The sequence below is a fragment of the Brassica napus genome, chromosome A3 (assembly GCF_020379485.1).
Source record: "Brassica napus cultivar Da-Ae chromosome A3, Da-Ae, whole genome shotgun sequence".
NCBI lineage: Eukaryota > Viridiplantae > Streptophyta > Magnoliopsida > Brassicales > Brassicaceae > Brassica > Brassica napus.
Genome location: NC_063436.1, coordinates 6,771,038 through 6,796,277, shown reverse-complemented (window position 1 = coordinate 6,796,277; position 25,240 = coordinate 6,771,038). Strand labels below are relative to the sequence as shown.

The 25,240-nt window shown below is 37.3% G+C and overlaps 6 protein-coding genes across 12 annotated transcripts; 3 read left to right on the top strand and 3 right to left on the bottom strand.

Moving 5' to 3' along the window:
- The first annotated feature begins 324 nt into the window (after positions 1-324).
- Positions 325-2,023, top strand: LOC106345889 (hypersensitive-induced response protein 4). Its single transcript, XM_013785096.3, has 5 exons — positions 325-596; positions 676-796; positions 884-975; positions 1,155-1,251; positions 1,481-2,023. Exons 1-5 carry the CDS (start codon positions 402-404, stop codon positions 1,852-1,854), a joined length of 879 nt encoding a protein of 292 aa, XP_013640550.1. The 5' UTR covers positions 325-401; the 3' UTR covers positions 1,855-2,023.
- Positions 2,024-5,827: 3,804 nt separating this feature from the next.
- Positions 5,828-6,776, top strand: LOC111214567. The gene has a single exon (XM_022717531.2). The coding sequence runs from the start codon at positions 5,913-5,915 to the stop codon at positions 6,552-6,554; it is 642 nt and encodes a 213-aa protein (XP_022573252.1). The 5' UTR covers positions 5,828-5,912; the 3' UTR covers positions 6,555-6,776.
- Positions 6,777-8,772: 1,996 nt separating this feature from the next.
- Positions 8,773-11,227, bottom strand: LOC106345890 (AT-hook motif nuclear-localized protein 4). Of its 4 annotated transcripts, none has more exons than XM_013785100.3 (6): positions 11,091-11,227; positions 10,316-10,823; positions 10,039-10,109; positions 9,762-9,896; positions 9,519-9,680; positions 8,773-9,444 (listed from the first exon to the last, which is right to left on the bottom strand). In XM_013785100.3, exons 2-6 carry the CDS (start codon positions 10,812-10,814, stop codon positions 9,040-9,042), a joined length of 1,272 nt encoding a protein of 423 aa, XP_013640554.1. In that variant the 5' UTR covers positions 10,815-10,823; positions 11,091-11,227; the 3' UTR covers positions 8,773-9,039. The 4 variants fall into 4 exon arrangements, with proteins under 4 accessions (XP_013640554.1, XP_013640553.1, XP_013640551.1 ...); XM_013785099.3 differs by having other exon boundaries at positions 11,050-11,203; XM_013785097.3 differs by having other exon boundaries at positions 10,316-10,919; positions 11,050-11,199.
- A 1,063-nt stretch (positions 11,228-12,290) lies between these two features.
- On the bottom strand, positions 12,291-14,150 carry LOC106345892 (65-kDa microtubule-associated protein 3). Of its 4 annotated transcripts, XR_001270405.3 has the most exons (6): positions 13,837-14,150; positions 13,650-13,737; positions 13,519-13,591; positions 13,349-13,424; positions 13,046-13,269; positions 12,291-12,977 (listed from the first exon to the last, which is right to left on the bottom strand). XR_001270405.3 is itself a non-coding variant. In XM_013785101.3 (5 exons), exons 4-5 carry the CDS (start codon positions 13,059-13,061, stop codon positions 12,508-12,510), a joined length of 477 nt encoding a protein of 158 aa, XP_013640555.1. In that variant the 5' UTR covers positions 13,062-13,269; positions 13,349-13,424; positions 13,519-13,737; positions 13,837-14,150; the 3' UTR covers positions 12,291-12,507. The 4 variants fall into 4 exon arrangements, 2 of the variants coding, with proteins under 2 accessions (XP_013640555.1, XP_013640556.1); XR_001270404.3 differs by having other exon boundaries at positions 13,519-13,737; XM_013785101.3 differs by having other exon boundaries at positions 13,055-13,269; positions 13,519-13,737.
- Positions 14,151-14,485: 335 nt separating this feature from the next.
- On the top strand, positions 14,486-23,468 carry LOC106345893. Its single transcript, XM_013785104.3, has 27 exons — positions 14,486-14,610; positions 14,709-14,993; positions 15,313-15,372; positions 15,467-15,559; positions 15,744-15,963; positions 16,263-16,369; positions 16,541-16,603; positions 16,726-16,826; positions 16,983-17,077; positions 17,193-17,213; positions 17,450-17,545; positions 17,635-17,755; positions 17,835-17,963; positions 18,100-18,290; positions 19,122-19,393; positions 19,810-19,911; positions 20,070-20,246; positions 20,324-20,512; positions 20,597-20,838; positions 20,927-21,073; positions 21,522-21,750; positions 21,860-21,988; positions 22,067-22,195; positions 22,510-22,563; positions 22,643-22,828; positions 23,020-23,079; positions 23,181-23,468. Exons 1-27 carry the CDS (start codon positions 14,605-14,607, stop codon positions 23,253-23,255), a joined length of 3,579 nt encoding a protein of 1,192 aa, XP_013640558.1. The 5' UTR covers positions 14,486-14,604; the 3' UTR covers positions 23,256-23,468.
- A 249-nt stretch (positions 23,469-23,717) lies between these two features.
- Positions 23,718-24,930, bottom strand: LOC106345894 (probable prefoldin subunit 1). Its single transcript, XM_013785105.3, has 6 exons — positions 24,801-24,930; positions 24,678-24,731; positions 24,343-24,448; positions 24,229-24,235; positions 24,056-24,140; positions 23,718-23,955 (listed from the first exon to the last, which is right to left on the bottom strand). Exons 1-6 carry the CDS (start codon positions 24,822-24,824, stop codon positions 23,845-23,847), a joined length of 387 nt encoding a protein of 128 aa, XP_013640559.1. The 5' UTR covers positions 24,825-24,930; the 3' UTR covers positions 23,718-23,844.
- Positions 24,931-25,240: the final 310 nt, after the last annotated feature.

Here is a 25,240-nt window from a genome sequence, read left to right as displayed (position 1 = left end):
GAGAAATTGATGGAAAATGAAGTTTTTATATCATAATCTTGGAGTTAATATCGCATCACAACAGAAAAGTAAAAACGATTTTGTCTTTTTTGCCGACTCATCAAAAGGATTTGAATAATCTTTTTTTGATTTCCCATTAGGATTGGATCAAGCATACATCAAAATATCTACAATAATAGTGACGTGGACATTGTTATAGCTAATAAATGGGTCAGCGATCGTAGCCGTCCATTATAACTTAAACCGCTTGATCGAACAGCCGCAAAACAACGTTGATCCTCCGTAGCAAAGAACGAACACGATCTAATAAATAAATAAATAAAAGCGAATCGTATAAACAAACACGAGAACCGGTCTAAAAGGTTGAGAACCTGAGCTCCTTCTTCTTCTCATCGATCAAGATGGGGAATACGAATTGCATCGTCGGAGGTTGCATAGATCAAGCGAGCGTTGGTGTGGTAGAACGCTGGGGCCGATTCGAGCACATAGCCGAGCCTGGTTGCCACTTCTTCAACCCTCTCGCGGGTCAGTGGCTCGCCGGAGTCCTCTCCACCAGGATCAACTCTCTCGACGTCAAAATCGAGACCAAAACCAAGGTCTGATTCCATATCCTCCCCGCTGCAATCACAAAGGAGATCTTGGAATGAATTAGGTTAATCTGTTTTGGTTTTGCAGGATAATGTGTTTGTGCAGCTGATTTGCTCGATTCAGTATCGTGTGGTGAAAACTAATGCTGATGATGCGTTTTACGAGCTTCAGAACCCGAGAGAGCAGATCCAAGCTTACGTTTTTGATGGTAGCTTTCTCTCTTGATCTTGTTTTTAAATCTCTTTTGTGATCTTTATTTGATTCTTGGTTTGTATGTTTGTTTCCGAATCAATAGTGGTTAGAGCTTTGGTTCCGATGATGACGCTGGATGCTCTTTTTGAACAAAAGGGAGAAGTAGCCAAGTCTGTTCTTGAAGAACTCGAGAAGGTATATATAATAACATGCTTCTCGTCTTCTTGTAAACTGTTATCATGTGTAGATGTGTTTCGGATTGCAAAGAGAAAACTTATAACATTATCGTAGGCTATGTAATTAGTGTGCTTTCAGGAACTAGTAGTGGCAAGTTCTGTTATGTTTATGGATCATGATTGTGATTGTTTCTTCAGGTGATGGGGGCTTATGGATACAGCATTGAGCACATTCTTATGGTTGACATCATCCCTGATCCTTCTGTGCGCAAGGCCATGAATGAAATCAATGCAGGTAACTAGTGTCTCATACTTTCACGGCTATAGTGATTCCTACGAATCAAAGCATTAGAATGTCGTAAACTTTTTGAGGTTATAGGTCACTATTGGTATGTTTTTTTGTCAAGAGTTTGGTTTTTATTGGTTAATTGCTTTCATTACCTCATGGGAAAGTGTTAAACTTCACAATTTAATCATGGTTCTATATCTCATTTGTGTCTCAACCCTAATTTATTTTAATGCAGCACAAAGGCTCCAGCTCGCAAGTGTTTACAAAGGAGAAGCAGAGAAGATTCTCCAAGTGAAGAGAGCCGAAGCAGAGGCGGAAGCCAAGTACTTAGGCGGTGTGGGTGTTGCTAGACAGAGGCAAGCAATCACGGACGGGTTGAGGGAGAACATAATGAACTTCTCTAGCAAAGTAGAAGGCACGTCATCCAAAGATATCATGGACTTGATCATGATCACACAGTACTTTGACACCATGAGAGATCTTGGAAGCTCGTCTAAGAACACAACCGTGTTTCTGCCTCACGGTCCGGGACACGTTAGGGATATCAGCGACCAGATTCGTAACGGTTTGATGGAGGCGAATAGTGCTCGTGTCAGCGACGAAGTGTAAAGAGAGATTCACTTGGGGTTGTGAATTGGGTTTGTTGGTTTTGCTTTCTTCGATTATGGTTTAAATTACATTTTAGCACTTGGGTGTGTGTGAATTTATTTGGATGTTGCTTCCTTTATGTTTATGTTTTTTTTTTAGTATATAATAATCCACGGGCTTATTGCAGCAATAGCCATATTTGAGATGGAAATTAAGAGAGTAGCCATGATGTTGACATAATGTACTCACTGTCTTTTTACCATCTTACTAGCCGGTTATACCCTTGTAGAGAACAGGTTTCCAGTTCCTTTAACTAAAGTGAACGACGTGGTGATTTACTGACCATAGTAACAATGAAAGTATTTTGGCAACGCCTGAAATAAAAATGAAAAGAAGGAAAACATTTTAGAGAGATGAAAATATAAAAAAAACAAAAGTGTAAAAGAAAGAACGTTATAAACGGAGAATGCATGGATCGTAATGCTGATGCCAAATATAGAAATAGTTCCACTTCAAATAGAATACACATAGTATAACAACAGTTTAAAGTTTGTCACAGCCATGTCATATGATAATATTTTCCATTCTATCGGATATAGATCAGTTTACATTTACTAAAATAATCACAACCGAAGACGGTGAAGTGTGCGGTTGGAGAAAGGTGGTGATGTCGTTAGTGCAAAAAATTTGCAATTGTGGGTTACAGTTCGTCTGTGATGATGTCGTTAGTGCAATAAATTTGTAATTGAAGGTAGTTATATTCCATATAGTATAGTGTATGTTATGTACATTTCTATCACTTAATCATTTATATTCGATCCGAACTACAATTCAACCTTATGTAAGCCATGTTAATCATATAGTAACTGTATAGTATATCATATATACATATATCTAAATAATATAATGGATATGGAAGACTTGTATTTACATTTCTAATGAGCTAGATTATATACAAAGGTAAAGGAAATTTGCATTCACCTTCACCCTACGACAAAGGAAACATGATGTCTTCAATTAAAAACTAGTCGATATTATAGGAACTACAAAGAAGTTCCGACCAAGACATGTCGTAAGTACTACAATAATATCGCTTAAACATTACAATAAGATCATTACATCTTAAGAAAGCGGTTAATTATGTCTTCTTCTATCTCTTCTTTGTTGACCAAATCACTACTAAGCTCAGCAATTGTCTTCTTCAATTGTGCAATAATTTTGTTTTTCTCCCAAATTTCGTTTCTAGCTTCAATCAAAGCTTTCTTCTGCCATCCAAAATAGTTATATAGTTTTATATTCATTACATTCCACATACAGTATACTATGTGAGGTGAAAACAAGTTTAATGAAAGCTTGTTGAAACTAAGCTTGAGAGTAATCACTAAACCCAAGTTAGTGGAATATAAACCCCAAGACGAAGTAAACGGAACCCAAACATTTTTCTAATTAAACCCACATGGCATAATAGGGGACAAAGTAATCACTAAACCCAAGTTAGAGGAAATATAAACCCCAAATCCTATTCTGATAGTTATATAGTTTTATATTCATTCCATTCTATTTACAGTATACTAAGTTAGGTGGAAACAAATTTAATGAGGGCCTGTTAAAACTACGCTTGAGAGTAATCACTAAACCCAAGTTGGGGGAATATAAACCCCAAGACATAGTAAACGGAACCAAAACCTTTTTGTAATTAAACCCACATGGCATAATAGGGGACATATGTATTTAGATGCTTCATTACGAGGGAGTGTTAAAATTATACTTGAGAGTAAACACTAAAGCCAAGTTAGGGGAATGTAAACCCCAAAACCTAGTTAATGGAACCCAAACCTTTTTGAATAAAACTCACCTGACATAATAGGGTACATATGTATGTAGACTCTTCATGAGCAAAATCAAATAGAAAGATAGGGGGTATGATAATAGAACACTTGACATCAAATACTAAACCCAAGATAGAAAAATATAAACCCCAATCCAGCACAGAGAAGCGAAATCTATAGTAAACTTATATACAAAGCTTGTAGTGACATGTATATTCTGGTGGACATTTTCCATTCCATATACTGTATACGTCACTTGGATACAAATCTAATGGGAGAGTGGTAAACCTACACATGACGTTAAACACTTAACAAAAATTAATGAAAACAAGTACATATGAAAAACTAGGAGGATGGTGAACCGATAGAAGAATGGAAATAGTATTAGGGGCTTTACTATTAGAGATGAAATGGAATAGTTTGACATGTATACTATTTGTCTTGTTAGTGTAGCTGAATTCTATTCCACTTGTTAATTAAATGAACAACAAAACGGACATGGCGAACTTACTAATCAAACCACACCAAAACTAACATAATGGTTAAGGCCAGTTCTTTTGAACATGCGCATACTACTCAAACAACACAGAATCACCGGTAGCAAATCAAGCAATTGCAAACTTATAGTTTACTAAATATCCTGGGTGAGTGATTCCTGATTACTATGTCATTCGAAGTGGAAACCTAAAATGACAATACATACTATGATATGACAGGATATAATATACTACAAAAAATGGCTGAGTGATTCCCGAATACTATGTCATTTGAAATGGATAATTCCAAGCAATAGTAGTATAAACAGCTTCATACGATCTGTTATTGGTTCCTTCACGATGATACATAGAACTAGTAAAAACCCTAATTTTGACGAGATAGAATAATCAAAACAGAGAAACAGAGAAGAAGCATAAGGAGGCAAGAACTTACGGTCGTGGCAGAGAATTGAGAACCCCGCAGCGATATGAAGTTGAAGACACCGGCGGTTTTACTTGGCTCTGCCGACACCGTAACGCGTTAGCGAAGATGGAGAGAACCGAGAAGCAAAATAGAAGACGGAGACGATCTGAAGCGAGAACGACGGAGACGGAGGCGAGCGGGTGGAGGAGATTTGCAAGAGAAGCGTATGGAGGGGGAAGAACCGTAGATGAAGAAAGTGGGAATGGAGGTTGTGTGGAAAGGGAAGAAACACGATTTACTTAGGGGTTAAAAGAAAATGATTTTTCATTTTTTTTCATAGCAGGTGAGCCGGTAAATTAAAGAGGGTCTTACAGTAATATTATGTATATATCACGGCGTATATCGATCCGTTAGGGTTAAGTGCTAGTCCTCTAATTAACGTTTTTTTTGTGGCTATATGCCCCAATTCCCCATAATCCAAAGTACTTTGAAATCATATTGTGTAATATTCTGATTTCTTAAAAACGGTGATGCATAAAGAGAGCTTTATATAGTGATCTATAAGTATATTTTGAGGATCACAAGAAAAAAAAAGGACAAAAATGTGTCAGAACATTAGATGATAGAAGTCACTTGGGTGAAAGAAACATCCAAGTAGTGAGGTTTTTACGACTAACATTCTTTTGCAGGTTTTATCATATGTCTAGTAATGGAGACAATTATAACAACCACCACGATGGAAAGAACAATAACCCATTGTTCCAAATTTCCAAATTCAAACTTTAGTGGAAGGGAGGGATGTAACGCTTGTTGAAGGTTGAATTAAATAACAACCCATGAGAAGTTGGATCGAGTTTAAGAATATACACCAAAGTCAATCAGAAAACTGGGCTAATCATTGATGGGAAGCACCAAGGAGACTTCCACGTAAAGGAATATGATCCACACAATCATGTTTTTAATATAGAAACCCTCTGCCCCTCTCGAAAAGTTTGGGTGTCCAAGTTTCATTATTGACAAACGTAGCACGAGTATTGATTTTACTTGAGTTAACAAAGACCCATGTGTCTTAAAAGACTTGGGGGTTAGGAAGACTTATTAGTTTTTTTGGTACAACTTAGCTGACAAGGAGTTTCTTCTTTGGTAAATAGTTCACTTAGTTTAAATTATCATTTATGCAACTAAAGTTTCAACTACTTTATTCAGCAGTCGTTGTCAACTTCTACTTGTCTAAGAAGTATCGTCTTCTATTTAAATGTCTCTCAAAGCCATCTCTTTCGCACCAACAACAACTTTTCTTCTTCTTTTCTCTCTCTCCTCTCTCCACTCTCTCTCTCTCTCACTGCAAAGATGATAGATTCTACCTTGGAGTTCGTCAACAAAACCACTTCCAATTCTTTATTCATGTTTCTCTTCTGTAACTTGATCATCATCTTAATCCTCTTGGGAAATCCTAAACCCGGTTCGGAAGATAAATCAAATCCCGGTTCGAAGGAACCCATGTTCATACCTGAATCGGTTCTCTCTTCCAAATCCATGTTGTTATCTGAGTCGACGACTCTCAATTCAAAGTCCGGTTTAAAGAAACCCGTGTTGATACCTGAATCAGTTCTTTCTTCCAAACCCGTGTTAGTAGCTGAATCGGTTCTTTCTTCCAAACCCGGTTTGATCTCTGATTCTACTCTCCCATCAAATCCAGGTTTACAAGAACCGGAAATGATATCTGAGTCGGTTCTTCTCTCCTCCAAACCTGCCGGTTCTGATCAATCGTTGACTTCCAAATCCGGTTTGAATGTAATATCTTTGAAACCCGGTTCAGACTGTTCAGAGAAGGACGAGAAAGGGAGAATGAGGAAGAAAGAGAGCTTGGAAGTAGAGAATGAGAGCTTGGAAGTGGAGTGTGTGCTTCGAAGACGAGTTGAAGAATTTATTCGTAAAGTTAATACTCAATGGAAATCAGAGAACACCAACAGAGATTATCTCTTATACTAATCAGAGTTTTGTTTTGTAATTACCAAGTGCTCTATAAAAAACCTATGAATGGGAAGCAACAAGTGTTACAAAAAAAAAAAACTCAAACTAGCTAAATTCTGTATCCAAACCACATCATACTCCTGCTATTTCAAAATTTAAAATTTATGTGTATTTTTTTGTAAGTAACAGGTTTCAATAATTTTAAACCAATAATTAAATTTAAAAATAATAATTTCTCATTGTTAACCTAATAAAAATATGTAAAAAAATAATATATTTTTGATAAGTTTTTCACAAAAAGGTTTTAAATTGAAGAAATTTCAAGTTATAATTTAAGATTGTTAATATTTAAAATTTGCGATGTAACAAAATTAAAAGAAAGTTACAATCCCCACTACATGCAAAGCTAAAAACTTGCTATGGATTATGATATCAATGATAGAGTTGGACACAAGGCAAGTACCTGCTAATTTTAGGATATTAGATATTTGGCTTGTTCAAATAGTTAAACTTGTTATTTACATTTGATCCATTTAAAATGAGTAATTTATATATCAAGTATTTGTCAAAATTTTGATTTTTTTCAAATTACTTGTTCCGCTACTTGGCCGATTTTATTATTCAAATAGAAAATACCTAATTATTTGAATTCAAAATGCTTAAAACTAATTTTCTTGTAATAAAGTAGATTTCAGGTTGAAAATAGTTTATTAGACTTTAATATTTTAATAAAATTTCAATTTTAATTACAAATTTCTGTTGAGTTTTGTATATGGAAACATAAATGTCAACATTTAGAGTTTTGTTTATAAAGACATAAATGCTAGAAACATCTATTTAATAAATATTAAGTATATTTATTTATATCATAATGAGTACTAAGTAAACGGATTAAGTAATTACAAAAATAATGAGAGTTAATGTTTGATTTGTACTTGTAAATAATAAAATTTATATATTTGTTATCTGATTTAACAATAGCAGATGCTTACTTTTTCAAACTGAGTATGGAGCAAATAGTGGATACAGGCTAAGTACCAAATAGTTGTTCACAGCCCGAATAAAATATATGAAAAGGGCTACTATCAAGTTGACAAATTCATGAAGGTTGCTTAGTTGAACCAAATCAACAATAATATATGTGTTTGATGTAAGAAATTCAAATTAATTAAATTTTTATGTATCGAAACTAGACTAAAGCATATCAGTTTTATGTTTGGGGTAAACTATCAGGTTTAAATTTGAAATTGTGTACATAAATATTTTGCTATAAAACAAAGTTTTAAAGGAAAAAGGCAAAATAACGTTGATGCCAACACATAGAATCAAGGCAGAAAGCATATCATATATTTCCTGATCCGATTCAAAAAGGATTTGAGTGAACAAAGTGCAGCCATAGTGTTATCCAATAAAATAAAATCAGACTATGCTTAGGCTCATACAACCAACAAAAAAATGGATTAGAACAATAAAATAAAAAAGCATTATCTATGAGTCGCAATAAATTTGGACAGATGTAGTTTAGTTTGGTTGGCGGAAACTGCAATTTATATTAAGGTTTGTTAGATAGAGAAGGGAAAAAGCATCTTTCTACTTCATCAAATGTCGACAAAAAAAGAAGCAAAGTTAACAGATGAATCAATCCGAAAAATAAGATATGATTTCCTAGACCAGATTGATTTATACAGATCATATCAAAACGCTTGCCAACTAAAGACAGTATCCAACTTTACAATTGTTTACTTGAAAATTGATACTTCTGTTAATTAATCCGAGTCATCATTGTCTAAACTATACATATTTGAGCTTAATCAACTTTTTGTTAACAAGCAACCTACAAAATATATTTATTCACTTGTTAAACAAAACAAATATGAGTGTACCTCTTAACGTATTTTGGATATATAGATCACAAGTCTAGAGTATACATGCATATTTTAGCAAAACTGCACAAAACAGAGATTTTTGGTTTTTGATTCTGGTTCGGTTATTAAGGCTAACTGATCAAAACATTTCAAAATCATTTCAGTTAGGCTGAACTAATCGCCTATCCACTTTTTACATTAATGGGTTCTTTGGTGCCTTGAGTCTCGAATTTTGCTTGTTCACCAAACTATAAACTTTTTTTTTTGTTCACCCAAATTATAAACTCAAATGAGAAAACACACATGTTTATAAATCAGTTAGTTATAATGCAGATATGATTCTGTAAGACAAACTAATAAAAGTCACCTGATTGTCAAAATGAAAGTCATTAAAGAGTGAACTGAACGAGAGAGAGCACACATAAGTTTCGCAATTCTACAACAACCACTTGGGAGTAACCAAGTCAAAAAAACCCTAAAGATATTACATATCCTCTAACAAACCCTAACTCTTTAGTAAGAGATATCTCTGTTTAAATAAGACGACTAAAATCTCAAGAAAAATAAAAACCCATTAGAGACTAAAGAATCTCAAGATCACGATCGATGTTGTTCGGATTCACTCTCTCAAATAACCATCAACTTGGAACCTCGGTGTCAGATTCAGTATGGACTCCAAAATCTTCACCATCTTCACCTTCTAAGTTCTCCTCATCTTCTTCGTCATCCTCTCCTGGGAGAGAAGAGAAGAGATCCCTTATATGGTCAGCAGTGTTGTTTCTGTAGTAACCTTGGGCTGCGTTAGTACTCTGCTCATGCTGAAAGGACATAGGTGGTGCGGACACGGGTGGTGGCTGAATAACAACAGGCTTGTTTGGGCCGTTGTATCTAGCCTTTGGATCTTCAGCTGAGCCACCACCGAATGAGATGTTAGAAGCTTGTGTTGTAGTCGGGATCCCAAATCTTTCTCCTCTTTGTTTCTTCATCTGCTGCTGCTGCTGCGTTTCTTCTTGACCCCCCGCAACAAAAGTCCCTACCATTACCTGAAAAGTAGATAATAATGCTTCAAAACAAGAAAAGAAAAATCGGGTCCATTAGAAAGATTAGAGTAGTTTACCTGAACAGGACCAGCGGCTATGAAAAGACCAGCGAGACCACCACCAAAGACACGACCATCAGGTCCAGCAAGAGACACACTCATCCCTCCAGCTCTGCTTCGGGTTCCTCCACTCTCGCTTGGTATAAACGAACCCGTCAAAGAAAGAATCTCAAAATGACCCTGATCCAACACAAATTGTTATAATTTAGTTAAAAAAAAAGAAAAATATCTAAATGAATCTAAAAGAAAGAGAGAGCAGACCTCATAAGTAAGAGTACCACCAGAAGTGGTAGATTGACGAAGTGTAACATTTGAAATGGGACCGTTTGCGGAAAGAATGCAAATAGCACGAGAGCCTTCTTGTTGAGAGAATGTCATTATCTTCATCGTCACATCCTAGTATCAACCATTGTAACAAAAATAAAATAAGAATCACAAATCTTAGTGAATCAACATCACAGTGATAATATTTCAATATTAAGGTCGGAAAATTTATATTTTTCCTAACAAACATTCAGTAAAAAATCATAATACATACCTCGCCGGCATTTACTGTGAGCACATGAGGAGTAAAACTTGCACTAGTAACAACATCTGCAGCTCCTACAACTGCAATTAGTAAACAAATCAAGAATAACAATTAAGGTATGAATTTGAAATCTCTAACCAAAACAGCAAACAGTTAAAACCCTTAAGCAACTAGATTAAGTTCTACTACTACTACATCTTGATCACAGTGAAGGCATAAGTTCCATTAAACGCAGCGTATTGATTCTAAAGTGTACAAAGATTCATTTAACAGAATAGAACCTTACCAGGAGAACTGTTTTGGAATTCGAACATTTGAGGATTCTTGACCCAACTGTTGTTGTTGGGAGGCTGCTCCACGCGTCCTCGACCTCGTCCTCTTCCTCTCCCACGCCCTCTTCCTCGTTTCTGAGAAGCAAACCCCGTCGACAAAGGAACGGAGGAGGAGAGTGGCATCGGAGAAAGAGTCACGGCGAGTGAGCCGTCGGGGTTATACTTTCTCGGTCTCCCTCTCTTCTTCTTCGCCAGCTCAGCAGAAGAATTCTCCACCGGCATTGTTAAGCTGAAAGGAGGAGCAGCATTCTCAGTAGCTTTAGCCGCCACGGCGGAGGCAGATGCGGCGGCGGCGGTGGTGTTGGGTAGTCCCGCCGGAAAAGGGTTAGGGTTTTCCGACCGTGGTGGGTCCATTTGGTAGACACCACCACCACTAGGAGGAGGAGGAGGAGCTACATGTTGTTTCAGACCAAAACTGGTTATCATGTTGCTGGTTCCTTCTCTCTCCTCCATCTGAAGATTCTGTAAGGAGAGAGAGATTCCGACAGTTAAAAGGAGAAGAAGTAAGACACTTGAATCTTGCTGACCACGACAGGTACGAGCTTCTGAGACAAAAGACTTTTAAAGTACAGACAATAGAAAAAGAGATCCAGAGAACGTAAGATTCACAAGAGCAAGAAGAAAACAAAAGCAAAAGATGGAAGTTGAAATTAAGTGAAGAGGAAGATCAGAGCTTCCATGGCAGAACCTTAATTTCACTTGAATTTCTTCTAAAACATTCTTAATTACCTGCACAAAAGAAATTGGTATTTCTTTTTTGTCTTCTTTTTTTTCTATGGGGTGGGTTAAGTTTATGGAGAAATTTCTTTTACAGATGTGAGAAATTAGGGTTTTGGGAAAGAAAATGGGAAGATAAATAAATAAATAAAATAAATAAATAAGATGAGCGGATATTTTATTACATTATTACATTTTGATATTATAAATTAAAAAATGGGAAAAAAATGAGAGAGAGAGAGAGACAAGAAAAGAAAAGTGTAAATTCAGAAACAATTGTAATAATGGGGTTAATTAGAAAATTTTCAAAAAGAGTTACACGCCACTCTTTAACAGTCTTGGAATTTGGGATACAGCTAAAGCTAAATTAATTTAATATAATGAGTAGGGGGGCAATTTTTAATTATATACAGTTGGACTTGGTTTTTGAGATTTGAATAGTATTAAAATAGAGAAAGAAAAAGATTTGAGTCTTTTCTTGTGTTCGAGTCATATGCCATTTTATAATATCTACTTGTTTCTTTTTCCAGTCTACCCACTTTGACGATAACCAATCCAATTGTCAGCTACGATATCTCTGTTCTTGCAGCTCTTGTCCTTGCCATTAGGTGTGGTACGTGAGTCAATGTGACTCCTGTCCTGCGTGGTATGGTTCCAAAACATAATGATGCATTTCAGCTTTTAGGGTACAGAAATTAAGCACATACTTTGACAAATGGTTAAAACATTTAGTTATCAGACCTGCCTCTTGATTTGCAAATCTAAATATAATCAAACATATTTCATATAGCTAGAATATTAGAAAACTCAGAGTTCTCTTCACCTTTATATTATCAAGTTAATTATAGTTTGGGAATCAAAGAGAACATATATCTCTTCAGTACCTCCTTGTCTCTTTCGGTGCTCATACATACTCTACTAGTCCAAGCTTCTGGCCGAGGGTATAAAACCTCTTGAATCAGCTAACTCGAAGTCATCTATACTTTTGGATTTGCAATTGGGTCTATAGAGACAAATCTCTTGATGAGTTGCTTCTCATCAAACTTGACAGTTCTTTGATCCATCTATAAAATAAAATAAAAGGACTTATCTCTGTTAATCACTTCTTGCGCTATTTTTGGAGCGTTTTCTTCTAGATTTTACATCTAAAACTGAACATTTTTGAGTTTTATTCTCCTGTAAAGTGTCCAGAGAGCAGCCTTAGACCACAAATGAAGAAGATCCATCAGACTCAGAGCTTTGTTCAGATATCACTTTGCGTCTATAGAGTTCTTTAGACTGAGAAACAACTTTTCTTGTTAGTCTCCAAGAAACCTTACACATGTGAAAACGATTACTTAAAGAAAAAGCCAATCATATAATTGACCTTTTAACAAACCAAAGAACAATCAATTTGAGTTTTACACAAAAAATAAAGACAGAATGAAAATCAGACGTGGATCAAAGACTCGGACTGTAGCATGAAAGCGAGTCTTCGTTCCTCAAAGGAGTACTCAACAACTTCAGCCTTTTCTTGAAGCAATCTCGCATTGGTATTGTTGAGTGGTGTTGCTGCAGTTTGCATCGGCACAGAGATTGTTGCTGGTGTAGATGGGATAAGAATCATTGCCCCTACATTCTTTGGTGTTTGCATCATCATCATCTGCATCTTCTCTTCTTCCAAGTTCCTTACACTGTTGTTGTTCTTGACGGGAGTTGCAAATGCCGATATCTCATTCACTACGTTGCTTTTCGGGGTTGGAAGAAGTTGCTGCGGCGTTGCTATGTTAGCCTTTGATGCAACCACCGTGGTAGGAAGAGGTGAGAATGGTTTGCGCACTAGTGGAGATTGCAGCTGTTCACATGGATTCATTGACTGTTTCCTTGAGGGAAGTCCAGCAACATCAAGCCCTCTTCTTCCTGCAGGAGAATAAAATATTTCATTCATCAATGCAATTAAGAGAAACTACTCAACACAATGATTCTACATTAGTTACGGTTCATTAGTTATCAGTTGATAAAGCTCCATCAATCTGGCGCTGGTCTGTTTTCTTGTTAGGTTTAGGAGTCTAATGCATCCCTGCTCCTAAGGAGAGTCTTCTGTTGGTTGCTGCACCACCGGTTGACATTCTTGGAGCCTTTTTACCACCAAGAGGTTTTGATGGGCTTGGTTTTGACCCGTAAAGCGCCTCTTGTTCTGCTTCTTATGATCCTTTTAACATCACATAGAGTTAAATTAGGAAGATTACATTGGCCAAAAAGTTTATGATGGAAAAGAGAGAAGTGAATACCCGTTGGCGACGGTGTTCTTCCTCGAAATTCCTGCCTGAGTAAGTTATACTCCTCGAGCATGGAGAGTAGACGAATCTACACACATAAAAAGATATTTACAAATGATCAGCGGTGACATAATAGACCAAAGTAAACTGAAACCAATAGAGATTTTATCGAGAAGCCATACACCAGCATAGAGAAATTCAATTCCTTTCTCTTGTTCCCAAACTATTGTCTTCGAGGCTAGTGCTTCATAAGAACTTCACACAAAATTTGATATGATATGAAAGACAAAAGACTTTTTATTTAATCACACACCTGAAGTTCGTAAAGGAGAGATCCACATGTTGACTCTACTTGAACAATCAGATCTTTTTTCACACTTGCCATTTCGAAATGCCTCTTCCTGCTCAGAGATTAAAAAAAAGGAAACCTTAACTACCTTATTACCAAAAATAGCACTGGAGATTCGCTAGCGATTCCCATCATAAAAAAACATCTCTACCAGCTAATTGAAGAGATAAGCATTCCAATTCCGAAACGAACAGTGAAAATTAGCTTGGAATCGATTTAAACCCAAACTATGCAGAATCGATATTTACAAATTTCAAATTTAATCGAGAAAAGGTTTTGAAGTAAGGTTGCTCAAGTATTTGCCTGGAACTGGAGATTTCTGGAATACTTTTAAGAACTGATCAATTGGAAGAAGATCGATCTGATTAACTCTTCGATTTGGCCTTTAAATTTCGAAACAGAGAAACAATTTGAAAACCTAGATCGGAGAGAGAGTAGGCGTTACCAAGACCACCAGGCTCTTCCTAATTCTTAAATTGGGCCTTCCTTTTCTAACTTTTTGAATTTCAAATATTGGGGCACAATCCAATGCATCTCCGCTTTGAGTAGACAATTTATCGTAACCGTCAGATATGATATTTTCTTCAACGGTTGAGATCAACGTACAATATTCGAGCGATGCTAAAAAGAAGGAATTAATAAATATATCCATGGTTTAGGCCCAAATCTAGTCCACGAGAGATATTAGGGCCCACAAACGTTGCCGAGTTTCGAACCACCGGAAAACCGCAAGTGTTACACCAAACGACGACGTTTCGGTTTTAAACTGTAAATTACAAAATACTCCCAGCATTTATTTATTATTTTCGCTTCCGCCCTCAGCTCGAAGATCGTCGCAGGGAGAGGAAACTGGTCGGGAAGTACTGTTCGCACATCACACGATCTCTCTCCATCGCCCGTTACTGATCCGTCACTAGCTATGGCGGTAAGCATCGCCGGATCTCAACCGTATCTCTTCTAAGCTTCACCGTTCCAAGATTCGAATCCAAATCACCTTAGTTCCATTTCCTTTTTTTTTTACAGGAATCGTCTGGGAAGACGCTGATGGATCTGATCTCGGCGGATCCAACCCCGGTTCCTGCACAATCTACCTCTTCTTCGTCCGCATCTTCCACGCCGTCTCCCGCTGCCGCATCGGCAGCTTCGAGTATGCACCAGCCAATGTCGACGAAGACGACGCTGGGAGAGAAGAAATCGAAGAGAGCGACGTTGATGCAGATCCAGAGCGATACTATCTCCGTTGCCAAAGCTGCGCTGAATCCTGTTAAGGCCAATATCATGCCTCAAAGGCAGAAACAGAGAAAGAAGGTGCTGCTGCTTCTCTTTCTCTTCGGTTTCGATTTTTTGATTGAAAACTTTGTGCAATTGTTGGATTGTATTCGTTCTCCACATTCTCCATTGTGCTTGAACATTACATTTGATTGTGATCATAGATCTGAATACTGGTAATAGGAGATTAGAACTATGAATAGCTGGAGGAACAAGATTGTGCTTGAACTGTGGGAAGCCTTGAACACTTTTAATAGGAGTAATAGAACTGTGAATAGCTTGAGGAACAAGATCTACTTCTATCTTGTTATTGGATGTAGTTTAACACGGTTTTGTATGTTGGAAATGACTCTCACAGCCAGTTTCATATACGCAACTTGCAAGGAGCATTCACGAGTTAGCTGCCACCTTGGATCAGGTTTAGCTTTTGCTCTTATGCTCTGCTTTCTTAACCAATCTTCTTTTGGTGAAAATAGTACCTGAATGTTTCTTGTTTTCTCTCGAGTAAACAGAAAAGTTCCCAGAAGCAACTAGTGAACCATGTCTTCCCTAAGCTTGCTGTGTACAACTCCGTTGATCCTTCTCTGGCCCCATCTCTTCTTATGGTATGTAGCGGTTGATGCTGGTATCATTTGTTTAATGGAGCAATTAAAAATGATTCATTCGGTGGGACGTCTTTTTACCCATTAATGTTACATGAATTTTTCAAGGGTTTGCGTTTTGAAAACTTATCTGTCTAATAGAAGCATCAGTTTTTTTAGCATGCTTTTCCTCTTGTGATTGATACAGCTTAATCAGCAATGTGAAGACCGGAATGTGCTACGCTATGTCTATTATTACTTAGCTAGAATATTGTCCGATACGGGCCTGAGTCCAGGGGGTGGTATCCCCACTCCTAACTGGGATGCTCTAGCAGATATTGATGCTGGTGGAGGAGTCACAAGAGCTGATGTTGTACCTCGGATAGTGAATCAGCTAACATCGGAAGCTTCTAATTCTGAAGTTGAATGTGAGTTTCACTTAGCCGTTGGTTTGGTTTCAAGCTTAGTGTTTTCTTTTATATATATAAAATTCTGCCTTCGGGTTGAAATGTTGTTTTTACTAGAACCGAGAGGACTGTCCTAATCTGAGTTATCTTATAATGGTATTGCTTGTTAGTCCTTCTTAATGAATATCCGAGTAGCCTTATAATCTTCTTTTGATGGAGACGATTAGAAATAATGACAGCACTTGTAGCATTCCCTTGCAACTTTCCTTCTGTGATGTAACTGGAGATGATTTTCTAACGTTTGCATTTGTTGTTCTCAGTTCATGCTCGACGACTGCAAGCTTTAAAAGCTCTGACATATTCACCGTCAGAAAATTCTGAGCTTTTGTCAAAATTGTATGAGATCGTATTTGGCTTGCTTGATAAGGTTTGTCCTACTACTAATGCTCTCTATTGCTTAACAAGATGCTTTGCTTATATTCCGTGAGTCTGGCGTAGTTGCATTCTTATTATTTTTCTTATCTGTCAAGTGGTTCAGTTTAAGTATTATTTCCCAGTTCCATGCAGAAGCACTGATTATATTTCATGTCGCTTTCAGGTTGCTGACGTTCCGCATAAACGAAAGAAAGGCGTCTTTGGGACAAAAGGGGGTGATAAGGAGGTATCTTTCTCAACTCTTAGGTTCCTCCAGTAAAAGGCTTAAGGGTTCTAATAAGTCATGTTTCCTGCATTTCATAGTTTTCTTTTTCATTAACTTGAGCGTTCTGTCTCCTTTTTTGCTAGTCGATCATTCGAAGTAACTTGCAATATGCTGCTATGAGTGCACTAAGAAGACTTCCTCTTGATCCAGGAAATCCAGTTTTTCTGCACCGTGCAGCCCAGGGGTAAGACTTTTTTCTGTTCTTCTACCTTCTATTGAAGTGATAAGACTATTGAAATATTATAGTTTAGGTGGGTTTTCAAATCTTCACAGGAGCAACTGTTTTTTTTTTAGTTATGCATGGATTGAAAACTTAGTCTGGTATCCACACTATTTGCAGTGTTTCATTTGCTGATCCTGTTGCGGTGAGGCATTCGCTGGAAATTCTAGCTGAATTAGCAGCAAGAGACCCCTATACAGTTGCAATGACATTAGGTATATAATTTATTCAGCCAATTCCGCCTTCAATTTTATTTTTTTGCCATTCTATATCTGTGTAGACGCATGTTTGTCATTCGAAATTTGACATGTCTCTTGATCTTTGCTGCAGAAAAGCTTGCGTCTCCCGCAGGTATGATTTACAGGCCTAGTCTCTTAACATTCATTTGTTTATGGTTGATTTTATGTTTACTTGTTTGATTATAAAGAAGTCTCTGGAACACGAGTTCTTAATGCATTCTACGAATTGATTTGCTTATGAGATGTACTCTCGATATTAATGACAAGCCAACTCCTCTTTATATAATCGTTCAAGAAGGTTACAAATTTGGGTTAGTTGATATACCTTTCTTGGCTGCACCAAATTAGGGGCCTTGCAAGATATCCTACATTTGCATGATGTGCTTGCTAGGGTTGCCCTGGCTAGGTTGTGTCACGGTATATCCAGAGCTCGAGCGTTAGATGGTAAGCCTATCAAGCTCTTTCTCTCACTATTGCATGTCCTCGTTAGCTGTTATTTACAAGTTGGTAGTTTCCTTTCCAATTTCCCACAGAGAGGCCTGATATTAGAGCCCAGTTCAACTCAATTCTCTATCAGCTCCTCCTAGATCCAAGCGAAAGGGTATGCTATGAGGCAATTTTGTGCATTCTGGGAAAATACGATAACACCGAAAGGCATGGGTTCTATGACTTTGCTTTCTGTTGATTCATTCTTTCTTGGTCTTGAATGACCAAAATTTACTTCATCATTTAGGATGGATGAGCGTGCTAGTGGGTGGTACCGCTTGACCAGGGAGATCCTGAAGCTGCCTGAAGCGACATCCAAGGATAAATCTAATAAAGCCAAGCGCCCACAGCCCCTTATTAAGCTTGTAATGAGAAGGTAGCCTAGCTCGATGGAAGACTCTGTTTAGAATTGTAGATCTCATGGATTCTCTTTCTTCGCTAGAATGTTGCTTTAAATTGTAATGATTCTGTTTTCTGTCAAAGAACTTCACCAATTGATCCTGTCCTTTCAGGTTAGAGAGCTCATTTCGCAGTTTCTCAAGACCTGTACTTCATGCAGCAGCAAGGGTTGTGCAAGAAATGGGAAAGAGCAGGGCTGCAGCGTTTGCTATGGGACTAGAGGACATTGATGAATCAGTTCATGTAAATGCATTTTCTGACGCTCTGGATGATGCTGAAACAAATGACAGTTCTCACCCAGAAGGTACATTATCAATATTTCTTACAAACAGAAATTCACATGAAGTAAAATCATGTTTTTGTCACAAACAGAATTACGGAAAACTATTTTTATAGCTGGTAGAACTGAAACTACAAAGCCCTGAAGATTGTGATAGTGGAGCTCCTCCCACTTCCTCTTACAAACCACCAATATCTCTATATAAACCCTTCCCCAACTCTCTCAGACACTATGTAGTTAGAGACTACAGAGACAAAGTTGTGATAACCACAGTAAATCCCAGTTACCCTAAGTTAGATCGTAGTGATAGAGCCTTCCTTTAAAGTCTGAAACCACTGCTTCTATTAGTTGGTATACTTATTTAGTTAGATGCGTAACAGATGCACAAATATCTTTCTAAATTTATATGGAGTGTCAAAGTTCATGCAAGCTTTCGTCATTTTTAGAATTTTGTTGAATTCAATTGGTTCAATACTGTTCAAAGTCACTAACTAAAAATGTAAGTTAAGTCATTGCATCTAAGCTCTGATGGTACATCAATATTATTATCTGACTGTTTTGTTCTACCTCCAATCTTCACGAAACTAGAAATGTGAGTGTATTCAGTACTGTAATAAAATGATATGGTGGTTTGCCAGTCTTCTTTTTAGAGCTAAACAAAGGAACATGTTGGAACATGTTCTTCCTATCGCTTTGATTTCCATTTACATAATTATATGAATATGGAGGCTTATCATCTTTTTGAGCTGTAACATGTCCTGTATCACTTTGTATTTACCTTTTATCCTCTGTTGTTATACCCTTTTTTTTTGTTATACCCTTTTTTTAGTCATTTTAATTGTTGGACTATTGCAGGAATACGGAGAACGTCATCTATTTCCGCAGGGCCTGGTCGCAATGAGACAATCGCAAGTTTACTGGCTTCATTAATGGAGGTGGTTCGAACAACAGTAGCATGTGAGTGTGTGTATGTCCGGGGAATGGTTGTCAAAGCATTGATATGGATGCAAAGTCCGCATGAATCGTTGGATGAATTGAAGTCAATTATTGCCTCGGAGCTTTCCGATCCTGCCTGGCCTGCATCTCTAGTTAATGATGTTTTGCTTACTTTGCATGCCCGTTTTAAGGTAAGTACGTTATCTTCTTCTTTTGCAATGGAGACTTGGAAAATGGTTATTCTCTGTTGAAGATTAGACCTGGAATCCTATTAGAACATTTATGATGTACTAGTAGTTAGCACTTTTGTCCTTCTGAACTATATTCACTTGGAAAAGTGTGACAAGCTGTAATTGGATTATGCTATACAGCTTAGAAGTTTTAGTAGCTTTATTTTCTTGTCAATAATTTAAGTAGATTGTTTTTTGTTGGGAATCTTGAATTTATTAGTTTTTCTAACAATAGGGATTGGCAGAAAAATTCCTACACCTAGGAACTTGTGACAGATTTCATCTGTGAAACTGAAGCAAACTTAAACAAATTCGTTGAAGAGTCAAATGTGAACGGTTTTTTTCTCTAGTTAACTTTATTTATTTGTGTTTCACAGGCAACTCCAGATATGGCTGTTATTCTTCTCGAAATTGCCAGAATTTTTGCTACCAAAGTTCCAGGGAAAATTGACGCTGATGTCTTACAACTGCTCTGGAAGGTATTCTCTTCTCGCTAACGGCATCTTAAAGTTATTATAATTTACTTAATCTGTTTGTTGTAAACTATGATCTTCCTGTTTCAAAATTTCAGCGTGTTAGACAATTTATGTTATCTCAAGTAGTGTATTACATGATTTACTAATTGATCAACTTCTAGACATGTCTTGTTGGGGCTGGTCCTGATGGGAAACACACAGCTCTGGAAGCAGTGACGATAGTACTCGACCTACCACCTCCACAGCCGGGATCCATGTCAGGATTGACATCAATTGATAGGGTCTCTGCATCAGATCCAAAGTCGGCTCTGGCGCTGCAGAAATTGGTGCAAGCCGCTGTAAGCATTCCTCAGAAGGGTTTACATGCATTTGGTAACGTTTCCAACAGACTAACTTAGAACGAATACTGTGGCAGGTATGGTTCCTTGGAGAAAATGCAAATTACGCCGCTTCAGAATATGCATGGGAATCGGCAACTCCACCAGGCACTGCACTTATGATGTTGGATGCAGATAAAATGGTTGCTGCTGCCAGTTCTCGCAATCCTACTCTAGCTGGTGCATTAACTCGCCTCCAGAGGTGTGCCTTCAGTGGTAGCTGGGAGGTATACCACTATATTTTTGTTAAACTATATGAGTATTACTTGTAGGATTTCCTGCCTAAGTGTTTATGTTCTGTGGATAAACAGGTACGAATTGTTGCAATTCAAGCTCTTACGACGATAGCCATTAGATCTGGTGAACCTTTCAGGCTGCAGATATACGAGTTTTTGAACACTTTGGCTGAGGGTGGTGTACAGTCTCAACTTTCTGAAATGCACCTGAGTAATGGGGAAGACCAAGGAGTTAGTGGTACAGGACTTGGGGTCCTAATAACTCCGATGTTAAAAGTTCTTGATGAAATGTATCAAGGACAAGACGAATTAATCAAGTAAGGAAGAAATCTGACCTTTTTTCCCCTGTAATTCATGAACCTGTATATGATTTTATGGTTGACATATGATATTTTTCTTGACAAGGGAAATACGCAATCACGATAATGCAAACAAAGAATGGAAGGACGAGGAGCTGAAAAAGCTCTACGAAACACACGAGAGGCTGCTAGATTTTGTTTCCTTGTTTTGCTATATTCCAAGAGCCAAGTATTTACCCCTGGGTCCGATAAGGTACATTCTGAGTTCTGAACCCATTTTGTTAATAAGGTTAACTCATTCTAGTGCATCATACTTACTTAGGATACTAAACCCGTAGTATTGTTTCCGATAGACTTCTTGCGTTAGCTTTTTATGTCATATGCATATCTAGTTTAACATAACCTCAATCCTGACATAAAAGAAGAAGGAAGCATCATTTTTTCACAGATTCTGACAAAATTCAAGAACCATGTCAAAGTATATACTCTATTAATTAACAGAAAATCAGATTCTTAAATTTCATGTTTGGTGATCTTGATGTGGACCTTTCTTGTATGCATTACATGCTTGTGTCCCCTGTAATGCTTGTGTCCACTTTCCCTGGTTTTGTTTATGTGATTAGGTGCTTTTCTGTCTCTATTGCCGTTTTATATGAAGATACTGATATGTTATTTTGTTTTTTTCCACCCAACCTATGAAGTGCAAAGCTCATTGACACATACCGCACAAAGCACAATATCACAGCATCTTCTGGGGTGACCGATCCAACTGTTGTTGCTACTGGTATTTCGGACTTAATATATGAGTCCACTCAGCCTGCTCCTGCTGCGTCAAACTCCAGTGGTCTGGATGATGATCTGGTGAATGCTTGGGCTGCAAACCTTGGTGACGATGGACTACTCGGAAACAACGCCCCAGCTATGAGCAGGGTCAGTTGCCATCTTTATCTCAGTATTCTTTCATACATGATAACATTATAGATGGTACCTATGTTTCTATGTCTCCAAATGAATCTCGTACCTGTGTAATACTTTTCAGGTCAATGATTTCATTGCTGGAGGTGGAACAGATGCACCAGATGTTGATGAGGAGAATGTCTTCTCTAGACCTTCAGTTGGGTATGATGACATGTGGGCTAAGACTCTTTTAGAAACTAACGACCAGGAGGTATAAATTCAAGTTGACTGGAATAAACTATTTCTTAGTTTTAGGGATGCTAAAAATGTAATTCATTTGCATTTACAGGAAGATGATGTGAGATCAGGTTCATCTTCTCCAGATTCTACTGGATCAGTGGAAAGCTCTATATCCTCTCATTTTGGTGGTATGAATTACCCATCACTGTTCAGTTCAAAGCCTTCTTCACAAACAACGGTAGGCTACACCCAAACTCTTCCTTGTTCCCTAGTATGCTATTTTTGAAAATGATCGGCCATGGAGTTTCATGCTGTTATACATGCTATAGTAGTGCTAGAATATAATCATTCAGATGGATTATTATGTCTTTAAGTTTCTAAGTCTGAGTTACAATGAAAACTGATAAGTAAAGGCATGTTCATGGGTTTAGCATAAAGAAGCTTGAACTCTGTATGAATCATCATAAGAACTTTTGAATGATCTGTGCCTGTATGGGATGCAATCCAGCTCTCAGCTAATTTTAACCATATGAAAATGTAAACTCAAAACAGGGAAAATCGGGTGGAAGCAAGTACCAGTCCACATATGAAGGCTATGGTTCCCCGGTAAGCTGATATTATAATTCTTTGTGTTGTAAGTATGTATATGGCGCTTACATGACCTGGTGATTCCTTTTTTTTTCAGATTAGAGAAGAGCCTCCTCCCCCTTACTCATATTCTGAGCCCCAAAGTCGTGAATCGTTTGAGAACCCAATGGCAGCAGGGTCTGGTTCTAGAAGTTACGAATCAGATGATGAAGAACCAAGGAAATCTACTGGTACAAGATTTGGAACAGCGCTCTATGACTTCACCGCAGGAGGAGACGATGAGGTAGACTTTTGCGTTTTTCTTCTTCTTTAGTATGTTCTGAAAAGGAGCAGTTAAACAAATTAAGAATATGGATGTGATTCATGCGAAGCTTCCTTCTTCCTTGTTCAATCTTATCCATTTCTTGTCTATATGGTAATCTCGTTCCTGAAAAACAACTTTTAAACACATTTGGTTTTTTTTTTGTGTTGCAGCTGAACTTGACGGCAGAAGAGGAATTGGAGATAGAATATGAAGTTGATGGCTGGTTTTACGTAAGTTTAGAAAGACAAACGCTCGAGTCTTTGCTAGGATTAGAGCTTTTTTAAGAAGAAAAATAACTAAGCCTAACTGGGATCGACTTATAAACTGACAGGTAAAGAAGAAGCGGCCTGGGAGAGACGGGAAGATGGCTGGACTTGTACCCGTTCTCTACGTCAATCAATCGTAAGTTTTGTTGAGAAGCCCGAGGGTGAGTACTTAGATAGATGCCCAGAAAGTTCTGATCCATGACTTCTTTGAAAGATAATGTTAAAATCAGTGTGTACATGAATGAATGTATTTGTTGTGGTTTGATGTGTATTTGGTTATTCATTGTTCCAAATGCTTGTTATTTGTTAGCTTAAGTTTATACAAAAAAAAAACAATACTTGAGTTATTACTATTTTTATATCTGAATGCATGTTTAAAATTTTCTATTTGAACACGGACTATACAGTTGTTATGCAAATTCATATATGAAGTATGTTATGGCTGAATCATGAAAGTTATATACATAATTCTAACATCTTTACTCCTCACACCATAAGATTTGTATACTAACAAATTGTATTGGTTATATTTTAACTTCACAATGTTAAATGTCATCCTGGCATACACACCTCGGTTCATTTGCAATATCAATACGAGAGCGAGTTTAGAATACTCTGATCTGATAAAGAAAACTTGAAATAGATCCATCCTCTCTGATAAAAGCAGAACCAAACTCAGATTTGTGGGTACCATTTGTTCAAGGGTTGAGGAAAATACAGAAAAAGAAGTTACATAGACATGGACATAATCTGTCGAGCAATGCCAGGTTCTTGCTGCAACAGCTCCCTCAAGCTGTTCTCCACCTCTGCAATCTTCTTCTCCAAGTTCTCCTTCGATGTCTGACATTGATCATCATCATTTCAATGCTTTCTCTAACTACAACTTATCAGAATCTTTTAAATCCGCCAATAAAAATACAAGTTTTCTATCTCATGTTACCTGAAGAGAAGCAATTGTAGCTTCGCTATCCTTGAACTTCTGCTCTTGTTCAGCCTCTAGTACACTCTTGGGCTCTAGAAGAAACCTGTTCAACCATATGATAAAGCAACAAAACTATATAAACCTCCCAATAGCCTTAAGTTGGAGGGGGAGTATTAAATTAAACCACTCACGTTCTTCCTGAAAAAAAAACAAAAAAAAAAACAGAACACAACAAGTTAGAAGAAAATGAAAAAAGCTACTTTCCCTTATGAAACCAGAGAGAAGGGGTGGTGAATCAAATTAACCTATAGACTTGTAAGTGTTTGTATCTTCAGGCAACGGACGTAGCTCCTCCAAGGTTAAGTAAGCACGTTTTCTATCTCCCTCTTTGTTTCGCATCTGAGTCTGCACCTACAAATCCATAATATACACATTCAACATATAGATATCAGTTTTGATTACCCTATGAATCAAATTTAAACAAAGCTTTTTAATTATGAAATGTATAAAGAGGCGATTCCCAAACTCAATACATACATTCAAGAACAAGCTAGAATCCAGCATTGTACATTTGTCTCAAACGAACAAACATTTGTAATATCAAATAAATAAATAAAAAAGGAAGATTATTGATATGTACCTGCTTGAGCTTCCCGGTGAGATCGATCATGCTTGCTTGAATCTCTAGAAAAGCCTGTTAAATAAACAGACTATTAATCGCAAATAAATCGAAGTAAATCTTTCTAGAGAGAGAGGTAGTTACTGTTCGGGTTGCTTCGTCCGCCATATCTGCAGATCTCCCAACTCTTCCACTGTGCAGGAACAAAGAGGTCTTTCTCTTCTTTCTAGTTTTAGGGTTGAACAAAAAGAAAAATATTTTTTCGGGTTTTAGTCCCTTTTGTTTAGTAAAATGTCAATTAAACCCTCGAGTTATGAAAATTGCAAAACAAACCCCGTGTGTTTTTGTTCAATTAACTGTTGGTGTATATATCATATCCCTCGCTGGAGATGTTTGTTTATGTATGAAGAAGAGACACTTTTGTTTGAATGATTTGATATTTTTTAAAGTTCATATTGTTTCACCTATGGACGATGACAAGGCAAGAGTCTTTTCAGTTCAAATAAAATAAATCAAGATATGATGATAAAATAAATGGTTTTATAAGAGGTGATCCCCGTCCGGTATTCAGAATCTGAAAAAAT